Source organism: Salvelinus alpinus, chromosome 2, assembly GCF_045679555.1.
Source record: "Salvelinus alpinus chromosome 2, SLU_Salpinus.1, whole genome shotgun sequence".
Classification (NCBI taxonomy): Eukaryota; Metazoa; Chordata; class Actinopteri; order Salmoniformes; family Salmonidae; genus Salvelinus; species Salvelinus alpinus.
This window is the reverse complement of record NC_092087.1, coordinates 11,911,587-11,932,804: the sequence shown is the minus strand read 5'-3', so window position 1 is coordinate 11,932,804 and position 21,218 is coordinate 11,911,587. Positions and strand designations below refer to the sequence as shown.

At 44.5% G+C, this 21,218-nt stretch overlaps 2 protein-coding genes across 2 annotated transcripts in view; one reads left to right on the top strand and one right to left on the bottom strand.

The window, feature by feature from the left end:
- Positions 1 to 10,037: 10,037 nt before the first annotated feature.
- Positions 10,038 to 12,805, bottom strand: LOC139553935 (protein kish-B). The gene is made up of 3 exons (XM_071366732.1): positions 12,675 to 12,805; positions 11,260 to 11,391; positions 10,038 to 10,901 (listed from the first exon to the last, which is right to left on the bottom strand). Exons 1-3 carry the CDS (start codon positions 12,682 to 12,684, stop codon positions 10,819 to 10,821), a joined length of 225 nt encoding a protein of 74 aa, XP_071222833.1. The 5' UTR covers positions 12,685 to 12,805; the 3' UTR covers positions 10,038 to 10,818.
- Positions 12,806 to 14,255: 1,450 nt separating this feature from the next.
- The window catches only part of LOC139553929 (mitogen-activated protein kinase 14A-like), a 38,809-nt gene continuing 31,846 nt past the window's right edge, over positions 14,256 to 21,218 (top strand). Inside the window, exon 1 of the mRNA XM_071366718.1 lies at positions 14,256 to 14,692. Within this exon, the coding sequence (XP_071222819.1) occupies positions 14,574 to 14,692 (119 nt within the window). The 5' untranslated portion in view covers positions 14,256 to 14,573. The remainder of the gene's footprint in view (positions 14,693 to 21,218) is intronic.

Here is a 21,218-nt window from a genome sequence, read left to right as displayed (position 1 = left end):
AAAATCCTTCTTTAACCCGTCTCCTCCCCTTCATCTACACTGATTGAAGTGGATTTAACAGGTGACATCAATAAGGGATCATAGCTTTCACATGGTCAGTCTACTGTATGTCATAGAAAGAGGAGGTGTTCCTAATGTTTTGTACACTCAGTGTATAATTCCATCATTTAAAAAAACGTGACAGGATATATTGACGTGTTTTGTGAGGCTCTAGAGCAAAATAACCGATATGTACGTCTTCGTGAGTCTCACCTTTCGACGGTGGGTTCATATTAGTGTGTAGCCCAAACTGTTTGGATGCTACAGACAGAAGTTGGCAGATCGGCGGAACCGACTTCAGACAAGTCCTGTGATGCTTGTGGGTGTTGTAGAGCAAAACAGAACACCATCATGAGTCTCATCTTTCCATAGAGGGTTCATATTGTTGGCCGTTTTAGTGAGAAGACTGATTTTCGGTATGTCTCCTGGTCTGACAAAACACTGCTGTAGCTCAGCCACCTTCCACCGCAGATGCGGAGGTCACAGTGTAGGGGAGACTCCAGGACGGGTTTGGTCAGCTTCCGTGGACAGATGAGGTCATCGATGAGGTCATCGTGGCTCTCGACGGACAGAAGAGGCGACGGGGCCTTCCGGCGGGGCCTTCCCAGCGGGACCTTCCCGCGGGGCCTTCCGGTGGGGCCTTCCCCGTGGGGCCTTTCGGCAGCCGTAACTCCCTGCTCGAGGAAGAAGAGATGTTTCATTCTGACGTGGTATTTTTACTGATAAATCATTATTATGTTGTAAATAGTAATTGCTGGGGGGAAGAATGGGACACTACATTTCATATTGGAAGAAGGTATGGGTCATATTTAACATAATACAATTTTGTTTTACATTACTAGTCATGCTTTTTGGCAAGTTTTACTGTTATTGCCAATATTAACGGTTTATGATCAAGAATCCAACTCACCTCTCCTTCGGCTTCCGTAGCATCTGAGAGTTGTAGAGAAGCATTATGTTAGAGTTCACACAACAGTAATGAAGTCGCAACATTTCTCTTCCTACTCTCCTTTGAACCGACACAAAACACACTGTATCATGATCAAACCCCACACATACAGTGCATTCGGAAAGTGTTCAGACCCCTTGACATTTTCCACATTTTGTTACGTTACAGCCTTATTTTGAAATGAATTAAATTGTTTTTCCCCACTCATCAATCTACACACTATACACCATAATGACAAAGCAAAAAAAGTATAGCTTTTTGTTGCAAATGTATAAAATAAAAAAATGGAAATATCACATTTACATAAGTATTCAGAACCTTTATTCAGGACTTTGTTGAAGCACCTTTGGCAGCGATTACAGCCTTGAATCTTCTTGGGTATGACGCTACAAGCTTGGCACACCTGTATTTGGGGAGTTTCTCCCATTTTTCTCTGCAGATCCTCTCAAGCGCTGTCAGGTTGGATGGGGAGCCTCGCTGCACAGCTATTTTCAGGTCTCCAGAGATATTTGATCGGGTTAAAGTCCGGGCTCTGGCTGGGCCAGTCGAGGACATTCGGAAACTTGTCCCGAAGCCTCTCCTGCATTTTTCTTGGCTAAGTGCTTAGGGTTGTTGTCCTGTTGGAAGGTGAACCTTCACCCCAGTCTAAGGTCCTGAGCGCTCTGGAGCAGGTTTTCATCAAGGATCTCTCTGTACTTTGCTCCGTTCATCTTTCCCTCGATCCTGACTAGTCTCCCAGTCCCTGTTGCTGAAAAACATCCCCACAGCATGATGCTGCCACCACCATGCTTCACCATAGGGATGGTGCCAGCTTTCTTCCAGACATGACACTTGGCATTCAGGCGAAAGAGTTTAATCTTGGTTTCATCAGACCAGAGAATATTGTTTCTTATGGTCTGAGAGTCTTTAGGTGCCTTTTGGCAAACTCCAAGCGGGCTGTCCTGTGCCTTTTACTGAAGAGTGGTTTCTGTCTGCCCACTCTATCATAAAGGTCTGATTGGTGGAGTGCTGCAGAGATGGTTGTCCTTCTGGAAGGTTCTCCCATCTCCACAGAGGAATTCTGGAGATCTGTCAGAGTGACCATCGGGTTCTTGGTCACCTCCCTGACCAAGGCCCTTTTCCTCCGATTGCTCAGTTTGGCCGGGTGTCCAGCTGTAGGAAGAGTCTTGGTGGTTCCAAACTTCATCCATTTAAGAATGACGGGCGCCACTGTGTTCTTGTGGACCTTCAATCCTGCAGAAATGTGTTGGTACCTTTCCCCAGATCTGTGACTCGACACACTCCTGTCTCGGAGCTCTAAGGACAATTCCTTTGACATCATGGCTTGGTTTTTGCTCTGACATGCACTGTCAACTGTGGGACCTTATATAGACAGGTGTGTGCCTTTCCAAATCATGTCCAATCAATATAATTTACCACAGGTGGACTCCAATCAAGTTGTAGAAACATCTCAAGGATGATCAATGGAAACAGGATGCACCTGAGCTCAATTTCGAGTCTCATAGCAAAGGGTCTGAATACTTATGTAAATAAGGTATTTCTGTTATTTTTTATAAATTTGCAAACATTTCTAAAAACTTGTTTTCACTTGGTCATTATGGGGTATTGTGTGTAGATTGATGAGAAACATTTTTTATTTGATCAATTTTAGAATAAGGTTGTAACGTAACAAAATGTGGGAAAAGTCAAGGGGTCTGAATACTTTCTGAATGCACTGTACAGTACTTCCCAAAAGAACAGCCTTACCTGTGTGCAGTTTTACAGTCACATTTTAGATAGACTGCTGCTCTGAGAGAAGAAAGCATGTACTGTCTTGATAGATCTTAATTCTGGTATACGTTCTCTTTCAAACAGACATGCACACACTTCAAAGCAAAATCTTGGTATTGTCTTCAGAAGAAGCTCTCTCTTCTGAGAGTGGACTCAGCAGTAGCTTTGAGCAGCAGCAGCAGTGAATGTAGTGACATGTTGAACAGGTGCAGTTTACAGCTCTATGCAGGTCAAATGTGATTATGTCTAATCATCCCGCCCTCTCTTTTCAAGGGAAACTGGTGTCGCAGCTGCTCAGAGAGAGAGGGAGAGGACAAATGAATTCTTATAAGTACAGTATATTGTGAGCCTGGTAAAACATAATATCAGAATGAGAAAAAAAGCCACTGACTTGACACTGTCCCTGTTCAAACCATTGTTTGGGTCAGCTAATTGGCTTGGCATACTGATGTCTGACCTCCAGCTGGCTTACGGCCACATATAACGCCTGGTTCGAGTTAAGTTAGTTGTCATAAACCACCGACATCAGCTATCATGACTGATCATCATGCATATCCAGAGGGTCACAGTTATATATGTTAAAAATACACACATTTATCAGTTATAAATACAGTATATTGTGAACATGCATGGTAATACATAATATAAATTACAGCATAGTGGTAATACATAATATCAGAATGACAAAAAAGCAACACTGAACCATGCATGAGAACACCAGCTGTTCCAGACGACTGTGTGATCTCGCTCTCCGTAGCCGATGTGAGTAAGACCTTTAAACAGGTTAAAATTTACAAGGCCGCGGGGCCAGACAGATTACAAGGACGCATACTCAGAGCATACGCTGACCAGCTGGCAAGTGTCTTCACTGATCATTTTCAACCTCTCCCTGACCGAGTCTGTAATACCTATGTTTCAAGCAGACTGTAACGGGTGTTCTCCTCCTCTTCAAGCGAAGAGTAGGGATTGGACCAAAGCGCAGCGTTGTTATAGGACATAACGATGTTTATTAAAGATAAAGACGAACACGAAAAAACACTTGAGAATTTACAAAATAATAAACGAAGTCAACAGACCTGAACAAACGAACTTACATAACACGAAGAACGCACGAACAGGAAAATAGACTACACAAAACGAACGAACAAACGAAACAGTCCCGTGTGTTGCAAACATACACAGACACGGAAGACAACCACCCACAACAAACAATGTGAAACAACCTACCTTAATATGGTTCTCAATCAGAGGAAACGTAAAACACCTCCCTCTAATTGAGAACCATATCAGGCAACCCATTAACCAACATAGAAACACATAACATAGAATGCCCACCCCAACTCACGCCCTGACCAACTAAACACATACAAAAACAACAGAAAACAGGTCAGGAACGTGACATAACCCCCCCCTCAAGGTGCGCACTCCGGACGCACCACCAAAAGTCTAGGGGAGGGTCTGGGTGGGCATCTGACCACGGTGGTGGCTCAGGCTCTGGGCGTGGTCCCCACCCCACCATAGTCAATCACCGCTTCCGTATCCCCCTCCCAATGACCACCCTCCAAATAAACCCACCTAATTTAAGGGGCAACACCGGGATAAGGGGCAACACCGGGATAAGGGGCAGCACCGGGATAAGGGGCAGCTCCGGACTGAGGGACGGCAGCTCCGGACTGAGGGACGGCTCGCTGACGGCTCTGGCTGCTCATGGCTCGCTGACGGCTCTGGCTGCTCATGGCTCGCTGACGGCTCTGGCTGCTCATGGCTCGCTGACGGCTCTGGCTGCTCATGGCTCGCTGACGGCTCTGGCTGCTCATGGCTCGCTGACGGCTCTGGCTGCTCATGGCTCGCTGACGGCTCTGGCTGCTCATGGCTCGCTGACGGCTCTGGCTGCTCATGGCTCGCTGACGGCTCGGCTGCTCATGGCTCGCTGACGGCTCTGGCTGCTCATGGCTCGCTGACGGCTCTGGCTGCTCATGGCTCGCTGACGGCTCTGGCAGATCCTGGCTGACTGGCGGCTCTGGCAGATCCTGTCTGGCGGACGGCTCTGGCTGATCCTGTCTGGCGGACGGCTCTGGCTGATCCTGTCTGGCGGACGGCTCTGGCTGATCCTGTCTGGCGGACGGCTCTGGCTGATCCTGTCTGGCGGACGGCTCTGGCTGATCCTGTCTGGCGGACGGCTCTGGCTGATCCTGTCTGGCGGACGGCTCTGGCTGATCCTGTCTGGAGGACGGCTCTAGCGGCTCGGGACAGATGGGCAGCTCTGACGGCTCGGGACAGACGGGCAGCTCTGACGGTGCTTGGCAGACGGGCAGCTCTGACGGTGCTTGGCAGACGGGCAGCTCTGACGGTGCTTGGCAGACGGGCAGCTCTGACGGTGCTTGGCAGACGGGCAGCTCTGACGGTGCTAGGCAGACGGGCAGCTCTGACGGTGCTTGGCAGACGGGCAGCTCTGACGGTGCTTGGCAGACGGGCAGCTCTGACGGTGCTTGGCAGACGGGCAGCTCTGACGGTGCTTGGCAGACGGGCAGCTCAGACGGTGCTTGGCAAACGGCAGACTCTGGCCGGCTGAGGCGCACTGTAGGCCTGGTGCGTGGTGCCGGAACTGGAGGTACCGGGCTAAAGACACGCACCATCAGGCTAGTGCGGGGAACAGCAACAGGGCACACTGGACTCTCAAGGCGCACTATAGGCCTGGTGCGTGGTACCGGCACTGGTGGTACCGGGCTGAGGGCACGTACATCAGGGCGAGTGCGGGGAGAAGGAACAGTGTGTACAGGGCTCTGGAGACGCACAGGAGGCTTGGTGCGTGGTGTAGGCACTGGTGGTAATGAGCTGGAGACACGCACCACAGGGCTAGTGCGTGGAGGAGGAACAGGGCTCTGGAGACGCACTGGAAGCCTGCTGCGTGGTGTAGGCACTGGTGGTACTGGGCTGGGGCGGGGAGGTGGCGCAGGAAATACCAGACCGTGCAGGCGGTTGTATGCTCCCCGTCGCCCGACCAGTGCGGGGAGGTGGAATAAACCGCACCGGGCTATGTAGGCGAACCGGGGACACCATGCATAAGGCTGGTGCCATGTATGCCGGCCCGAGGAGACGCACTGGAGACCAGACGCGTTGAGCCGGCTTCATGGCACCTGGCTCAATACTCAATCTAGCCCGGCCGATACAAGGAGCTGGTATGTACCGCACCGGGCTATGCACCCGTACAGGAGACACCATGCACTCTACTGCGTAACACGGTGTCTGCCCGTACTTTCTTGGCCGCTGCTGCTGGTTCCTATCAAGCCGCTTGATCCTTGTTTGGTGGGTGGTTCTGTAACGGGTGTTCTCCTCCTCTTCGCTTGAAGAGGAGGAGTAGGGATTGGACCAAAGCGCAGCGTTGTTATAGAACATAACGATGTTTATTAAAGATAAAGACGAACACGAAAAAACACTTGAGAATTTACAAAATAATAAACGAAGTCAACAGACCTGAACAAACGAACTTACATAACACGAAGAATGCACGAACAGGAAAATAGACTACACAAAACGAACAAACGAAACAGTCCCGTGTGGTGCAAACATACACAGACACGGAAGACAACCACCCACAACAAACAATGTGAAACAACCTACCTTAATATGGTTCTCAATCAGAGGAAACGTAAAACACCTGCCTCTAATTGAGAACCATATCAGGCAACCCATTAACCAACATAGAAACACATAACATAGAATGCCCACCCAAACTCACGCCCTGACCAACTAAACACATACAAAAACAACAGAAAACAGGTCAGGAACGTGACACAGACCACCATAGTCCCTGTGCCCAAGAACGCCAAAGTAACCTGTCTAAATTACCATCGACCCGTAGCACTCCCATCTGAAGCCATGAAATCTTCCAGAAGGACAACCATCTCTGCAGCAGTCCACCAATCAGCCCTTTATGGTAGAGTGGCCCCTCCTCAGTAAAAGCCTCCCAGGCTCCCCGAGTGGCGCACCAGTCTAAGTCACTGCATTGCAGTGGTGGAGGCATCACTACAGACCCTGGTTCGTTCCCAGGCTGTGTCACAACCGTCTGTGATCGGGAGTCCCATAGGGCAGCGCACAATTGGCCCAGCATCGTCCGGGTTAGGGGAAGGTTTGGCCGAGGGGGTAGGCAGACATTGTAAATAAGAATTTGTTCTTAACGGACTTTCCTAGTAAAAAATTGTTAAAAATAAAAAGGCACGACAGCCCGCTTGGAGTTTGCCAAAAGGCACCTAAAGACTCTCAGACCATGAGAAACAAGATTCTCTGGTCTGATGAAACCAAGATTGAACTCTTTCGCCTGAATGCTAAGCGTCACGTCTGGAAGAAGCCTTACACCATCCTTACGGTGAAGCATGGTGGCGGCAGCATCATGCTGTGGGGATGTTTTTCAGAAGCAGGGACTGGCAGACTAGTCAGGTTTGAGGGAAATATGAACGGAGCAAATCACAGAGATCCTTGATGAAAACCTGCTCCAGAGCGCTCAGGACCTCAGACTGGGGTGAAGGTTCGCCTTCCAAAAGGACAAGGACCTGAAGCACACAGCCAAGACAGCACAGGAGTGGCTTCGGGACAAGTCTCCGAATGTCATTGAGTGGCCCAGCCAGATCCCGGACTTGAACCTGATCGAACATCTCTGGAAACCTGAAAATAGCTGTGCAGGGATGCTACCCATCAAACCTGACAGAGCTTGAGAGGCTGTAGAGAAGAATGGGAGAAACTCCCCAAATACAGGTGTGCCAAGCTTGTAGCGTCATACCCAGGAAGACTCGAGGCTGTAATCGATGCCAAAGGTGCTAAAACATCTAAAAAACTATTTTTGCTTTGTCATTATATTGTATTGTGTATAGACTGATGAGGGAAAAAACGATTTAATCCATAGTAGAATAAGGCTATAATGTAACAAAATGTGGAAAAAGTCAAGGGGTCTGAATACTTTCCGAATGCATTGTACGTGTATATACAGTACCAGTCAAAAGTTTGGACACACCTACTCATTCAAGGGTTTCTCTTTATTTTTACTATTTTCTACATTGTAGAATAATAGTGAAGACATCAAAACTATGAAATACCACATATGGAATCATGTAGTAATCAAAAAAGTTAAAAGTTCATTTGTGGAATTTCTTTCCTTCTTAATGCGTTTGAGCCAATCAGTTGTTTTGTGACAAGGTAGGGGTGGTTTTGTAAAGGTCATATTATCGCAAGAACAGCTCATATAAGCAAAGAGAAATGACAGTCCATCATTACTTATAGACATGAAGGTCAATCAATGCGGAAAATTTCAAGAACTTTGAACGTTTCTTCATGTGCAGTCACAAAAACCATCAAGCGCTATGATGAAACTGGCTCTGATGAGGACCGCCATAGGAAAGGAAGACCCAGAGTTACCTCTGCTGAAGAAGGTAAGTTCATTAGAGTTAACAGCCTCAGAAATTGCAGCCCAAATAAATGGTTCACAGAGTTCAAGAAACAGACTCATCATAACATCAACTGTAGAGGAGACTGCATGAATCAGACCTTCATGCTCAAATTGCTGCAACAACAAAAAACATTACTAAAGGACATCAATAAGAAGAAGAGACTTGCTTGGGCCAAGAAACACGAGCAATGGACATTAGACTGGTGGATATCTGTCCTTTGGTCTGATGAGTCCAAATTTGAGATTTTTAGTTCCAAACCCTGTGTCTTTATGAGACGCAGAGTAGGTGAACGGATTATCTCTGCATGTGTGGTTCCCACCGTGAAGCATGGAGGAGGAGGTGTGATGGTGCTTTGATGGTGACACTGTCTACGATTTATTTAGAATTCAAGGCACACTTAACCAGCATGGTTACCACAGCATTCTGCAGCGATACACCATCCCATCTGGTTTGCACTTAGTGGGACTATCATTTGTTTTTCAACAGGACAATGACCCAAAACACACCTCCAGGCTATTTGACCAAGGAGAGTGATGGTGCTGCAGCAGATAACCTGGCCTCCACAATCACCCAACCGCAATCCAATTGAGATGGTTTGGGATGAGTCGGACCGCAGAGTGAAGGAAAAGCAGCCAACAAGTGCTAAGCATATGTGGGAACTCCTAGAAAACAGTAAAAAAATTAAGAAAAACCCTTCAATGAGTAGGTGTGTTCAAACTTTTGACTGGTACAGTATATATTAAGCTGGACACCAAGAACAGTTTCATATATATTTTTTTTTATGTGTGTGTCTCTCTGTCTCTCTGAAAGATTAGGTGTTGACACTGTAAATTTGGCTAGGGCCAAGAGTTTTACCTGACAATGAGACCTTATAGTTTAACTACAGCACAGAGTTCTTCCTGGTTGTTGGAAAAGGAAATAGTGACTATAACCATGACATGTTAACGTTAAAGTCATTTTCTTCTACAAAGAGATCTTTAAACTCAACCACAATGCGTGTACTTCTCTAAGGTGCTCTACAGAAACCTGCCTTTTCAAACATATTATGACTTTACAACCAGTCAGACTTTATACAGGAAGTCATATTTTCCACATTTTAGACTCCTCCTTTGTAAATACCAGCGCTTTCCCCCAGAATAAACCATTGAGAATGGTAACTAGGTGATCAATGGAAGGTTTATTGTTATTAACTACAGTATTAAATAGAGACACTGCTCGGCCCATCAGCCGTGTCACCTCTGTCAGTGTTCAACAAACCATTCATGGGGGCTATGCATATTTTTGTTTCAGCGCAGCACCAACACATCTGATACAACTAATCAAAGTTTTTGTATTTATTTTCGGTAATACCAAATTACCCCACCGATAGCAGAGAGCATATCCAACTGACAGTCTCTTAGAAAAAAAAATATCAACTATTGGAACCAAGACTTAAAAAGAAGTGATGTTGGAACAAGATGGAGGGAAAGTTGGAGCAAAACTAACAAAATATTTAACAAAATGTATGCTTAATCCAGTATAAGCTAATGTATAGAATTGACTATACAAGAGACAAAATTCACTAATTCTACAGCACAACGGCAGAGTCATGTCTTAAGTGTAAAACTAATAATGACTCAATAATCAATGCATTCTAGGAATGCTATTAAGTCCAGAAGCTGTGGGCGGGGCTAGAAAGTTAGCTATCAGAAGTATTGCAATGTAAACTTATTTTGAATGTGTCTGTCTGCATATTTCAAGATATGGCATATGAGGGTGTAGTGAGATACCCGATGAGTTGGGCAATTCTCATCTTGAAAAACAGACTAAAAACTTGGAAATGAATCAATCCACCATCATTAACACAATGGAAAAATCTATTATTTATTATTTCAATATCGAAAGTGATTGGGCTACAGAGAGAAACAAAATGGTGCAGTTTCAGGCCATGTGGCAAATAATAATGCAGGCACTAGAGATGGGTGTGTGAGCACGCGGGTCTGGACAGGGAAAATGTAATAGTTGTTTGTGTTCGTCTATAAATTGTTGTGTGTATTTGGTGTGAAAAAAAGTGCTGAGCTAAGACAGAAAATGTGCCCCTGGAGAATAGATTGACAAACAGTGTTCTAATGGGATGTGTACAGTAAACACAGGTTAAACCGGGTGACGGTGGTGACGGTGGTGTTGTGCAGGGATGAATACAACGTCTGCGTCCCAGTCGTCTCTCCTTTCTCCCCAAGTGTGCACTTGAACACTCCCCTTCATAGATCTCTGAACAGAAATCACTGGTATATGGAAACTTCCTAGTCCCATGCCAACACCAATCCAATGCTTTTACATTTGTGGGGAGTAGTGAATGAGTGCACACTTCAGGAGAAAGGAGATGTTATTGGGACGCACACAGGTGTAGAAGAGTGCAGAGAGTGGGCGGGATCTTTTTCACCACCTGGGGGCAGTATTAGCTTGTCCTTTATACAGGTCCTTTGAGATTACTGGGTGAATGAATTGGCGTTCTGGGGGCACACGGTCCTAAGTTTCCATGGGTGGCAGCCCAGTGCAGCCCAATCCAGCTCTGCAAAGCCCAGCCAAGCCTGCCCTGGATCAGTCCATCCCAGTCCAGTCCATCCCAGCCTGACGCTGTCACTTTAAGAAGACCAGGTACAATGCCATCGACAGACAGGTTATAGCCACAGCATGGTGAAGTCTGGTCCCAATCACTGCAGCTAAGAGGCAGAAAGACAGAGAAAGAGAGAGAGGAAGATAGAGTGAGATTGAGGAGAGGGATACAGAGAGTGGAGAGATGGACAGAGAGAAACAGGAAGATGGAGAGAGAATGGGGAAACAATGGAGAAAAAAAGATAGTAGACAGTCTCTGCTTCAGACTACGGTGAAGCTGTAGTAGTGGACCTCTCTGCTTCACTGTGGTGAAGCTGTAGTAGTGGACTTCTCTGCTTCAGTCTGTGATGAAGCTGTAGCATAGCTCTTTGATTGTAGTCAGAAACACATAACCAGTATTTTCCATTGTTCTATTACAAAGATGAACCATTGACAGCTTGATTGATTGACTGGCTGACGTCTTACCTTTATAGAACACCCCCCACACTCCCTTCTTCTCAGAAAGTAGCCAACTGTTTAGGCGAGGTACCTTCTTGAGGTACGCACACGTACATATGAACAGAAGCCCAAACACCACAATCCCATCGAACGAGTACACTGACGGGTGGAGAAGAGGAGAAAATGATAATAATTTGGTTTGAAGATGACATCTTTAGACATGGCTGGTCATTCAATTTTCAAAGATTAACTAGCATTACTTTGGATAGTTGAATATTTCAATGACAACAATAGTTTGACACATTGCATCTTGATGTAGCTAGCACACAATAACGATTTGAGGTCTACAGCAATAGTTAAAAAAACATTGCCACTTAAACCTGTTCAACAGCTAGGCTACACTTGATACCTATGTGGAGCCACAGCTAGATAACATTACAAACAATTGTAACTTATGTTAATATAATGTACAAAAGCAGTATTGCATAGATGGCAGTAGGAGACAGTAATAGCAACATGATTTCTAAACTGGCCACCAAACATGTCACATAGATAGGTAGCTAGCTAGCAAACTAGCCAGATATAGCTAGCCAGATATAGCTAGCTAGGCCTTGATCATGTCTCGGTTCCATTACACAAGAGTCATTGGACAAACGAGCCTTCTGTAAGGGGAGTTTTGATAAGAGCCTAAATGTTCAGTCTGAACATTAACACGCATCGCTTGCGGTAAGGTTTGGAAGTATATGGATCGTATCTTTAATAATAAACGAAATATTGATACACAGCTTTATAGGAGTAGGGTTCCCATTTGGCCATATTTCCATGTTCCAGCGCTTGTTTACGGAAAATATGTTAGTGGACTATTGTACCTGTGCTAATTCTTTATTTGCTTCTCCGAACACCTTTGTGTCAACGGAAGACAGACACCACAAATGTGTTGTAACTGAAAAATAGTGTTGACTGCAACTATTAAAACAGTGTACAGTAACCGCTTAATTTGTTTTTTTGGATGATATGAAACTAGAGGGTTGTTCCTAGAATCGATTCACGTTTAGATGGAGTATTCGGCTGTTTAGGCTTCCAGAGCCAATTCTCCATTTAAACAGAACATGTACGATCCCATTAGGCTCCTTTACTCCAACATTGGCCTATAGCTAACGTTAGTTAGCCATCAACTGGACGTATCCTTGCCCATAACTAGTTTTTGGTTCCAAATTGACGATGCACTTATGTTCATAAATCCAAATGTTAGCAAATTGATGTTGGCTGGCGACGGTCTGCAGCCACGTCTACAGAAATCTATGCTAGCTACAAAAGTAGCAAAAATCGAATCAGAGCTTGCTAACGTCCGTCCAGCCAGCCAACGTCTACTTCTTTGCTTTGAAAACAGTGCATCTCCTGCAAGATTACCTATAAAATGACACACGTCTGATCAAACTGACCATTTGTCATGTTTGCTGTTGTCCAAGACTGTGTTGAATTCTGTTATTTTCAATCATCCATGTTGTTAAATGTTGTCCTCCCTTCCCTGTGACAGGCAGCAGCCAGGATGACCAATCAAGCGACATATCCGGATTCATCAGGACAGAGCAATGGAACTCGGATATTGTTAGGAACAGAGACCAACTGTGTGTGTAATGTTTTTTATGAAATATTTCAAAATGTGAATTTGTAATCCATGGTCTCCTCCACATTAAAAGGGACAATTCACACCAAAATCAAAGTTTGTCAAATGGTTTCAGACCTCAAAGGTGGTCTTATGTCCCAGCCAAAAGTGTATCAAATATAAACGCAACCTGCAACAATTTCAATGATTTTACTGAGTTACAGTTCATATAAGGAAATCAGTCAATTGAAATAAATTCCTTACATGCTAGTCTATGGATTTCACATGACAAGGCAGGTGTACAGCCAATGAGAATTCGTTTTCCCCCACAAAAGGGCTTTATTACAGAAATGACAGACGTGAAGAAGCCGGATGTGAAGGTCCTGGGCTGGCGTGGTTACACCTGGTCTGTGGTTGTGAGGCCGGTTGGACGTACTGCCAAGTTCACTAAAATTACGTTGGAGGCGATTTATGTTAGAGATTTGAACATTCAATTCTCTGGCAAGAGCTCTGTTGGACATTCCTGCAGTCAGCATGCCAATTGCACGCTCCCTCAAAAACTGTGGCATAATGTTGGGTTTTTCAGTGGCTTTTATTGTCCTCAGCACAAAGTGCACCTGTGTAATGATCATGCTGTTTAATCAGCTTCTTGATATGGCACACCTGTCAGGTGGATTGATTTCCTTTTTGGATCGTTATTATCCACATGTACAGTAGGTGGCTGAATGCACATATAATTGTTGCGAATGCCATTATGCCAAAGAATAAGAAGGTGGATGATTGTCTTGGCAAAGGAGAAACGCTCACTAACAGGGATGTAAACAAAATTGGAGAGAAACAAGCTTTTTGTGCATATGGAACATTTCTAGGATCTTTTATTTCAGCTCGTGAAACATGGGACCAACACTTTACATGTTGCATTTATATTTTTGTTCAGTGTATATAGCAAAAGAAATAGGGTGTAATGAGTGTCTTTGATATAAACCTATAGCATACATAGGCTAATCAAATCAAATCAAATTTATTTGATAATCATTAATAATCATTACTTGTTACCGAATTAAATGAACAGTTAATACCTACTATTACTGCAAGTAAAAATGTATGCAGAATGCTTGTCCCAGGGCAATTCAAAATATAGGAGGACCATCACGATAGTAAGGAATCATATACTTTGAAGGGTTTGGTCATCATAAGATCTGTGATTTATTATATATATATTGTGGCAACGCGCAAATGTCAATCACTCTATTTCATAGGGCTATTTAATTTATGTCAACATATTACGTAGCCTACAGGCAAAAGAGATTAGGAATCCCCACAGCGGGATTTCCCCAGCTACTAAACTGAAATCGCGCGAGAAGTGGGAATCGGGACGGGAGCGCACTTCGTCTTTGACTGTGCGAGATTTATGTTCAGTTTATGGTCCTCTTCAACACAAGAAACAGGTTGGAATCTGCATAGAGGGAAAATCTACTGTAGCTCGCTGATCGAACGTGTTGTGTTAGGAGTCTGCTGTCCTTAAAGAGACGTCATCATATATAGTGCACGGGATAACGTTTGCACAGTTGCACTGCCCGGAATGCGCGAGATCAAAATTTGTGTATTGGTTGGGTCAACAATAGTTGTCGTTGTATTGAGTTTTTAGTTTTCAGAGAGGCTCCACTGCCACGCGAAGGAGGAAACCGAAGTTACGACTGGCTTGTTTGTCTCGTAGTCTCTGAATTCTGCAGGAATGTCTCACAAGGAGAGACCCACTTTCTACAGACAGGAGCTGAACAAAACGATATGGGAGGTCCCGGAGCGGTACCAATCCCTGTCCCCGGTCGGCTCTGGAGCCTATGGATCAGTCTGGTAAATACCGTGCATTATAACAACAATATCTCAGAGGACTTGCTATAGAGTTGACTGTTGCATAACAAATGGCAGAGTTGGCTGAGGTTTAACCTAACGCCCAACCCCATAGTTATTGGGCCTGGGGAAATTCAAAGCTTTCTCAAGCTACTGTGATGATCTACCAATAAACGATAGCATCAGTGTAGCAATATGCAGAGAATCGAGCAGGGAATCTACAAAGTTTCAGCCAGTGTAACAAATGATTAGACTAATGTTACTCAAACCAGATCGCTGTCCTACGCACGCTTCGGGGTGGCTCGGATTTGACTCGGATAATCTTTGTTTTTGTGCTGATCGCAATATTTTTGTCTGACCGGGATGTTTTTCGTGGTGCACAACATCCTGTAAACAAAGATAGATTGTCATTTGCGAAAAGTTAGCTGGCAGAAGAAAGGCTATTCACTATTGACTGTCAAGTAAACATTAAGGCACAATCGAAATAGTTTTCGCGGAATTTGTTTAATGGTGCAGATTGTTATTGTTGATAACATAGCCCACTTATCGGTGAGGACGCAGTGTGCCAATGAGTGCACGCACGTATCGCATGTCGTTGCCAGCAGCACATAAACAACAATGCTAATGCATCATCTGTCAAGATTGTAGAATCAGAATGTGTAGCCTATATGGTTCTGGCGCCTATCTCCAAAATTGTTGGATAACAATAAGTGTGTTTTCAACTGTCACGTCTGTATCTTGCTGGTTCGAATCCCCGAGCCGACTTGATGAAAAACCTGCCGATGTGCGTGCTCTTTGAGCAAGGCACTTAAACCTAATTGCTCCTGTAAATTGTTCCATATAAGAGCGTCTGCTAAAAATGAAAACCATTTTCTGCATGGTGTTTACAAGCTCTATATAGGCTATTAGATTTGTCCCACATTATGTTTGTTGAACTTGGCTAAATCATTGTGCTTTGCGCCTGTATGTCAGCTTAAAGTGACTGAAACTGAACGTAAGCTTCTAGTTACATCACCCCTGTGCCCAATAGCCCTTTGCCTCCTTTACATCCATGCATGTTCGTTCTAGTACTCCACCTCAAGCCAGCAGTGTGTGTAACTGACAGTAAGTCACATGGTATTCGGGCAGAAGGTGTCCGGCTTACATTTGTATACAATCAAGTCACTCGGTTATGCGTGGGAATACTTGAAAAGAGTTCCTAAATTAAAATTACTTGGAAGCTGATTTCCTTGTGTTTTTAGTCGTTGATGTCCAACAACAACAATAATAATAATACAACATTTTAAGAAACATTTGTCTCAGAAAATTTGGGGGGGTGAACCCTGGTCTAGAATGATGTCATAATGACCCATTGTGTCTACAGGGATGAGTCATAGCCACAAGCTTAGGTAGCCTACACTCCTCAGCACTGATTTGGTTTAGTCATCCTATTGAATGTCGCTTTGACAAGAAGACTTCATTATTATGTACTATTATTACTTAATCCTCGTGCCCTTGGAGAATAGTTATTTTCTCTTCTGGACAGGATACGTGTCACTACTGAGTTGTTTTGTACAGTAGCAGCTGCAGATGTCTCATTTTGCTTTTAGTTGGAGAATGATGCTTTGACCGTCTCTGTCACTCAATGGTCATTCTATAAAGGACTACGGTAATGGAGATTTATCATCAGAAAGTGAGAAGCAACCGAACTGATTAGCAAATATATGAGATGTTTAGGGCTAGTGGTAAGGGTAGCTGTAAGGGTTAATTTAAGGTTAGGTAAGCTAACTTCAGAATGTCTCTTTCAGTATGATAGCCACATATTGATGACCTGCTGCATCTCTCTGCTCTCCTGGACACAGCAGATGTATACTGATTTAATGGAGTGGCGAGAGAGGCAGTAGGAAGCAGTATAATGGGAGAGTAGTGAGGTATTAATAGACTAACTCTACCTCCTCCCAGTTGTCTTGGCTGTTCAAATCACTAAGAACTTAAAAGGATCCACGCGCACAGAAGGTGTGACAGTGCTTCTTCCCCCTCAGGAGGTTGAAAAGGTTTGGCTTGGGCCCCCAAATCCTCAAAAAGTTCTACAGTTATACCACTGAGAGCATCTTGACTGGCTGCATCACTGCTTGGTATGGCAATAACACCGCCCTCGATCGCATGGCACTACAGAGGGTGGTGCGGACAGCCCAGTACATCACTGGGGCTGAGCTCCCTGCCTCATCCAGGACCTCTACATCAGCCTGTGTGAAAGGAAGGCCTGGGAAGATTGTTAGACTCCAGCCACCCAAGCCATAGACTGTTCTCTCTGCTTCCGCACGGCAAGCGGTACCGGTGTATCAAGTCTGACAACAACAGGCTCCTGAACAACTTCTATCCCCAAGCCATAAGAGTACTAAATAGCTAACAAAATGGCTACAGAGACTATCTGAGTTGACCTTGGTATTTTATTAGTCTCTGTGCACACTCACACGGCCTTACACACTCACACGGCCTTACACACTCACACGGCCTTACACACTCACACGGCCCTACACACTCACACGGCCCTACACACTCACACGGCCCTACACACTCACACGGCCCTACACACTCACACGGCCTTACACACTCACACGGCCTTACACACTCACACGGCCTTACACACTCACACACACTGTCACTCATACACACTCACACACAAACACTCACTCCATCATTTGCTCACACACAGATAATATGCACCAACATTTATACTGACTCTACACACACCCACTCGCATACAATCATTATGCTATTCGGTTTATCATATATCCTGTTGCCTAGTCACCTTACCCCTATACATATTAACCAGTATCCCTGCACATTGTAAATATGGTACTGGAACTGACCCTGTATAAAATATGCTTACTTTATGGTGTTCTTCTTATTTTTAAATCTGGTGTGTTGTATTCTACATTGTTATTTTTAGTATTACATTGTTATACGACAAGCGGTACCAGAGCGCCAAGTCTAGGACCAAAAGGCTCCTTAAAACTTCGACAACTTCCAGTGAAATTGCAGAGCGCCAAATTCAAATTAAATATTTATATATTACTATAAATATTTAACTTTCATGAAATCACAAGTGCAATACATGAAAATAAAGCTTAACTTGTTGTTAATCCAGCCGCCGTGTCAGATTTCAAAAAGGCTTTATGGCGAAAGCAAACCATGTGATTATCTCAGGACAGCGCTCAGAACACAAAACATAACCATTTAGCAGCCAAGTAGATTAGTCACGAAAGTCAGAAATAGCAATAAAATTAATCACTTACCTTTGATGATCTTCGTATGGTTACACTCACAAGACTCCCGGTTACACAATAAATGTTTGTTTTGTTCGATAAAGTCCCTCTTTATATCTAAAAACCTCAATTTTGTTGGCGAGTTTTGTTCAGTAATCCAATGGCGCAAATGCGGTCACAAGAGGCAGACGAAAATTCCAAATAGTATCCGAAAAGTTTGTAGAAACATGTCAAACGATGTTTATAATCAACCCTCATGTTGTTTATAGCCTAAATAATCGATAATATTTCAACCGGACAATAGCGCCGTGAATATAAAAGAAAAACAACGAAAGGCGCGCTCTCAGGATTGCGCACCAAACAGGTTGTGGATTTTCCACTGGCCTCATTGAAACTGCTCATTCTCTCTCATTTTTCAGAATAAAGGCCTGAAACAATGTCTAAAGACTGTTCACAGCTAGTGGAAGCCATAGGGAACGGATCTGGGTCCTATCCCTTTAGATGGTGGGTCCTATCCCTTTAAGCAGTTCCTGGATGGATTTTCCTCAGGTTTTTGCCTGCCATTTCAGTTCTGTTATACTCACAGACATTATTTTAACAGTTTTGGAAACTTTAGAGTGTTTTCTATCCAAATCTAATTATATGCATATCCTAGCTTCTGGGCCCTGAGTAGCAGGCAGTTTACTTTGGGCATGCTTTTCATCCAAAATTCCAAATGCTTCCCCCTATCCCAAAAAGTTAACAGCTTATTTTTTTATTTGATACCTTTTCTCCCCAATTTCGTGGTGTCCAATTGGTAGTTACAGTCTTGTCTCATCGCTGCAACTCCCATACGGACTCGGGAGAGGCGAATGTCGAAACACAATGCCCACTTAACCCAGAAGCCAGCCACTCCAATGTGTCGGAGGAAACACCGTACACCTGGCGACCGTGTCAGCGTGCACTGTGCCCAGCCCACCACAGGAGTCACTAGTGTGCGATGGGACAAGGACTCCCTGCTGGCCTAAACCCTCCTGTAACCCGGACGACGCTCGCCCAATTGTGCGCCGCCCCATGGGTCTTCTGCGACAGAGCCTGGACTCGAATCCAGAATCTCTAGTGGCACAGCTTGCACTGCGATGCCTCAGACCACTGCGCCACTTAGGAGGCCCTTAACAGCTTCTACCCCCAAGCCATAAGACTGCTGAACAATTAATCAAATGGCCGCCCAGACTATTTACATTGCGCTCCCCCCCCCCCACACACACACTTATTTCTACACTGCTGCTACTCCCTGTTTATTATCTATGCCTAGTCACTTTACCCCTTCCTACATGTACAAATGACCTCAACTAACCTGTACCCCTGCACATTGACTCAGTACCGGCACCCCCTGTATATAGCCTCCTTATTGTTATTGTATTGTGTTACTTTTTATTATTTTTTACTTTAGTTTATTTGGTAAATATTTTCTTAACTCTTTCTTGAACTGCATTGTTGGTTAGGGGCTTGTAAGTAAGGTTGTTGTATTTGGCGCATGTGATAAAGTTTGATTTGATTACTGCATTGTTGGGTTTTGAGTTTCCTATAAAGGCATTTCACTGTACGTGTGTAACATTTAAACTTCTTCCATGAGTCAGTTCCTGTAGTTCTGTCTCCACTCAGTTAGTCGTCAGTAAGTCCGTCAGTCAATCGGTCGTTCGCCCAGTCAGTCAATCAGTACGTCGTTCAGTCAGTTGGTCGCCCTGCCAGACTGTTGGTCAGTCCATTCAGTCACTCTGTGGCTGTGTTCCAGGTTTTCTTTTTTGCTGTCCTGCTACTCAGATTATCAGATCTCACGTCGCCTGGAGTTATCTAACATATCAGGAACCACTTTAACACGTTGTAGTGATCTTATCATATGCGCAGCACGACCGCACAACAACCTGGCAGGCCAGAGCCTTTCAGCCAGTCAACCATCTCGTCAGTCATAGTTAATGTATGTATGCCTTTGTTCCTGCCGCCAGGCTGTCCCTTCCTCCTAGGCCTCAGTTTGACCTCTGCCTGCTAGAGGAATGTAAAGCACCATGTTAAGCATGCTCGATTTGACCCCATCTGTCATTCAAAGTCTTCCTGAGAAAACCACTCCCATCTCAGACCTCACTGTATTCCTGATCTGTTCTTAGAATGTGGAAGCCATCCAGGAGTTGGTTGGTTGGCTATGCGAGTTTATTAAAAGAGTGTTCAGAGAGTTATTCATAACACGTTCTTAACATTAAGTTGCTCCCCCTCCACACTTTTGTCTTCAGAACAGTCTCAATTCGTCAGGGCATGGACTCTACAAGGTGTCAAAAGCGTTCCACAGGGATGCTGGCCCATGTTGACTCCAATGCTTCCCACAGTTAATTTGACTGGATGTTCTTTGGGTGGCGGACCATTCTTGTTACACACAGGAAACTGTTGAGTGTGAAAAACCCAGCAGCATTGCAGTTCTTGACACAAACCGGTACGCCTGGTACCTACTACAATACCTTGTTCAAAGACACTTAAATATTTTATCTTGTCCATTCAGCCTTTAAGTGGCAGACATACACAATCCATGTCTCAATTGTCTCAAGGCTTAAAAAACATTATTTAACCTGTCTCCTCCCCTTCATCTACACTGATTGAAGTGGATTTAACAGGTGACATCAATAAGGGATCATAGTTTTCACCTGGATTCACCTGGTCAGTCTGTCATGGAAAGAGCAGGTGTTCTTAATGTTTTGTATACTCAGTGTATATTGATACATTTACTTTAAGATGCCCCTTTTGAAGTTCATAGGTTATAGACAGTTTATTTCTGTATAAAATCCTTCTTTAACAGTTGTAAGTCATTAGTTGACTGTAGGTACAGTGAGGAGAGCTATAGTATACAGTTCCCTCAGAGCCAGCCACAAAACCAAGCTCCCCAATCACACATGCATTTCTTATGGAAACTCAACAGTGGAGACAAGACAACCTTGAACATGACCACATGGGCGTGTAGTTGTGGTAGCAAGTTTACTCTAAGAAGAAAAAAAAACAGTTCCTATACATGTCAGACTTCTTCATAGGCACTTGCTTCCTTGGTATTTGAAGGGGAAACACAACCGTGTCTGTATTGGGCAACATGGTATATATAGAGAGGTAATTTATAGGAAAGTGTTTGTCAGGAGAAATGCCCCAATATATCACTGATACAAATCAGGTGTGTGTGTGTGTGTGTGTGTGTGTGTGTGTGTGTGTGTGTGTGTGTGTGTGTGTGTGTGTGTGTGTGTGTGTGTGTGTGTGTGTGTGTGTGT

Excerpts from the sequence above, each read along its gene's own strand:
- LOC139553935 (XM_071366732.1), bottom strand. Across the intron at positions 10,902-11,259 it reads GTGGGGGGTGTTCTATAAAG|CTGCAGTGATTGGGACCAGA; the intron begins GTAAGACGTCAG and ends TCTGCCTCTTAG.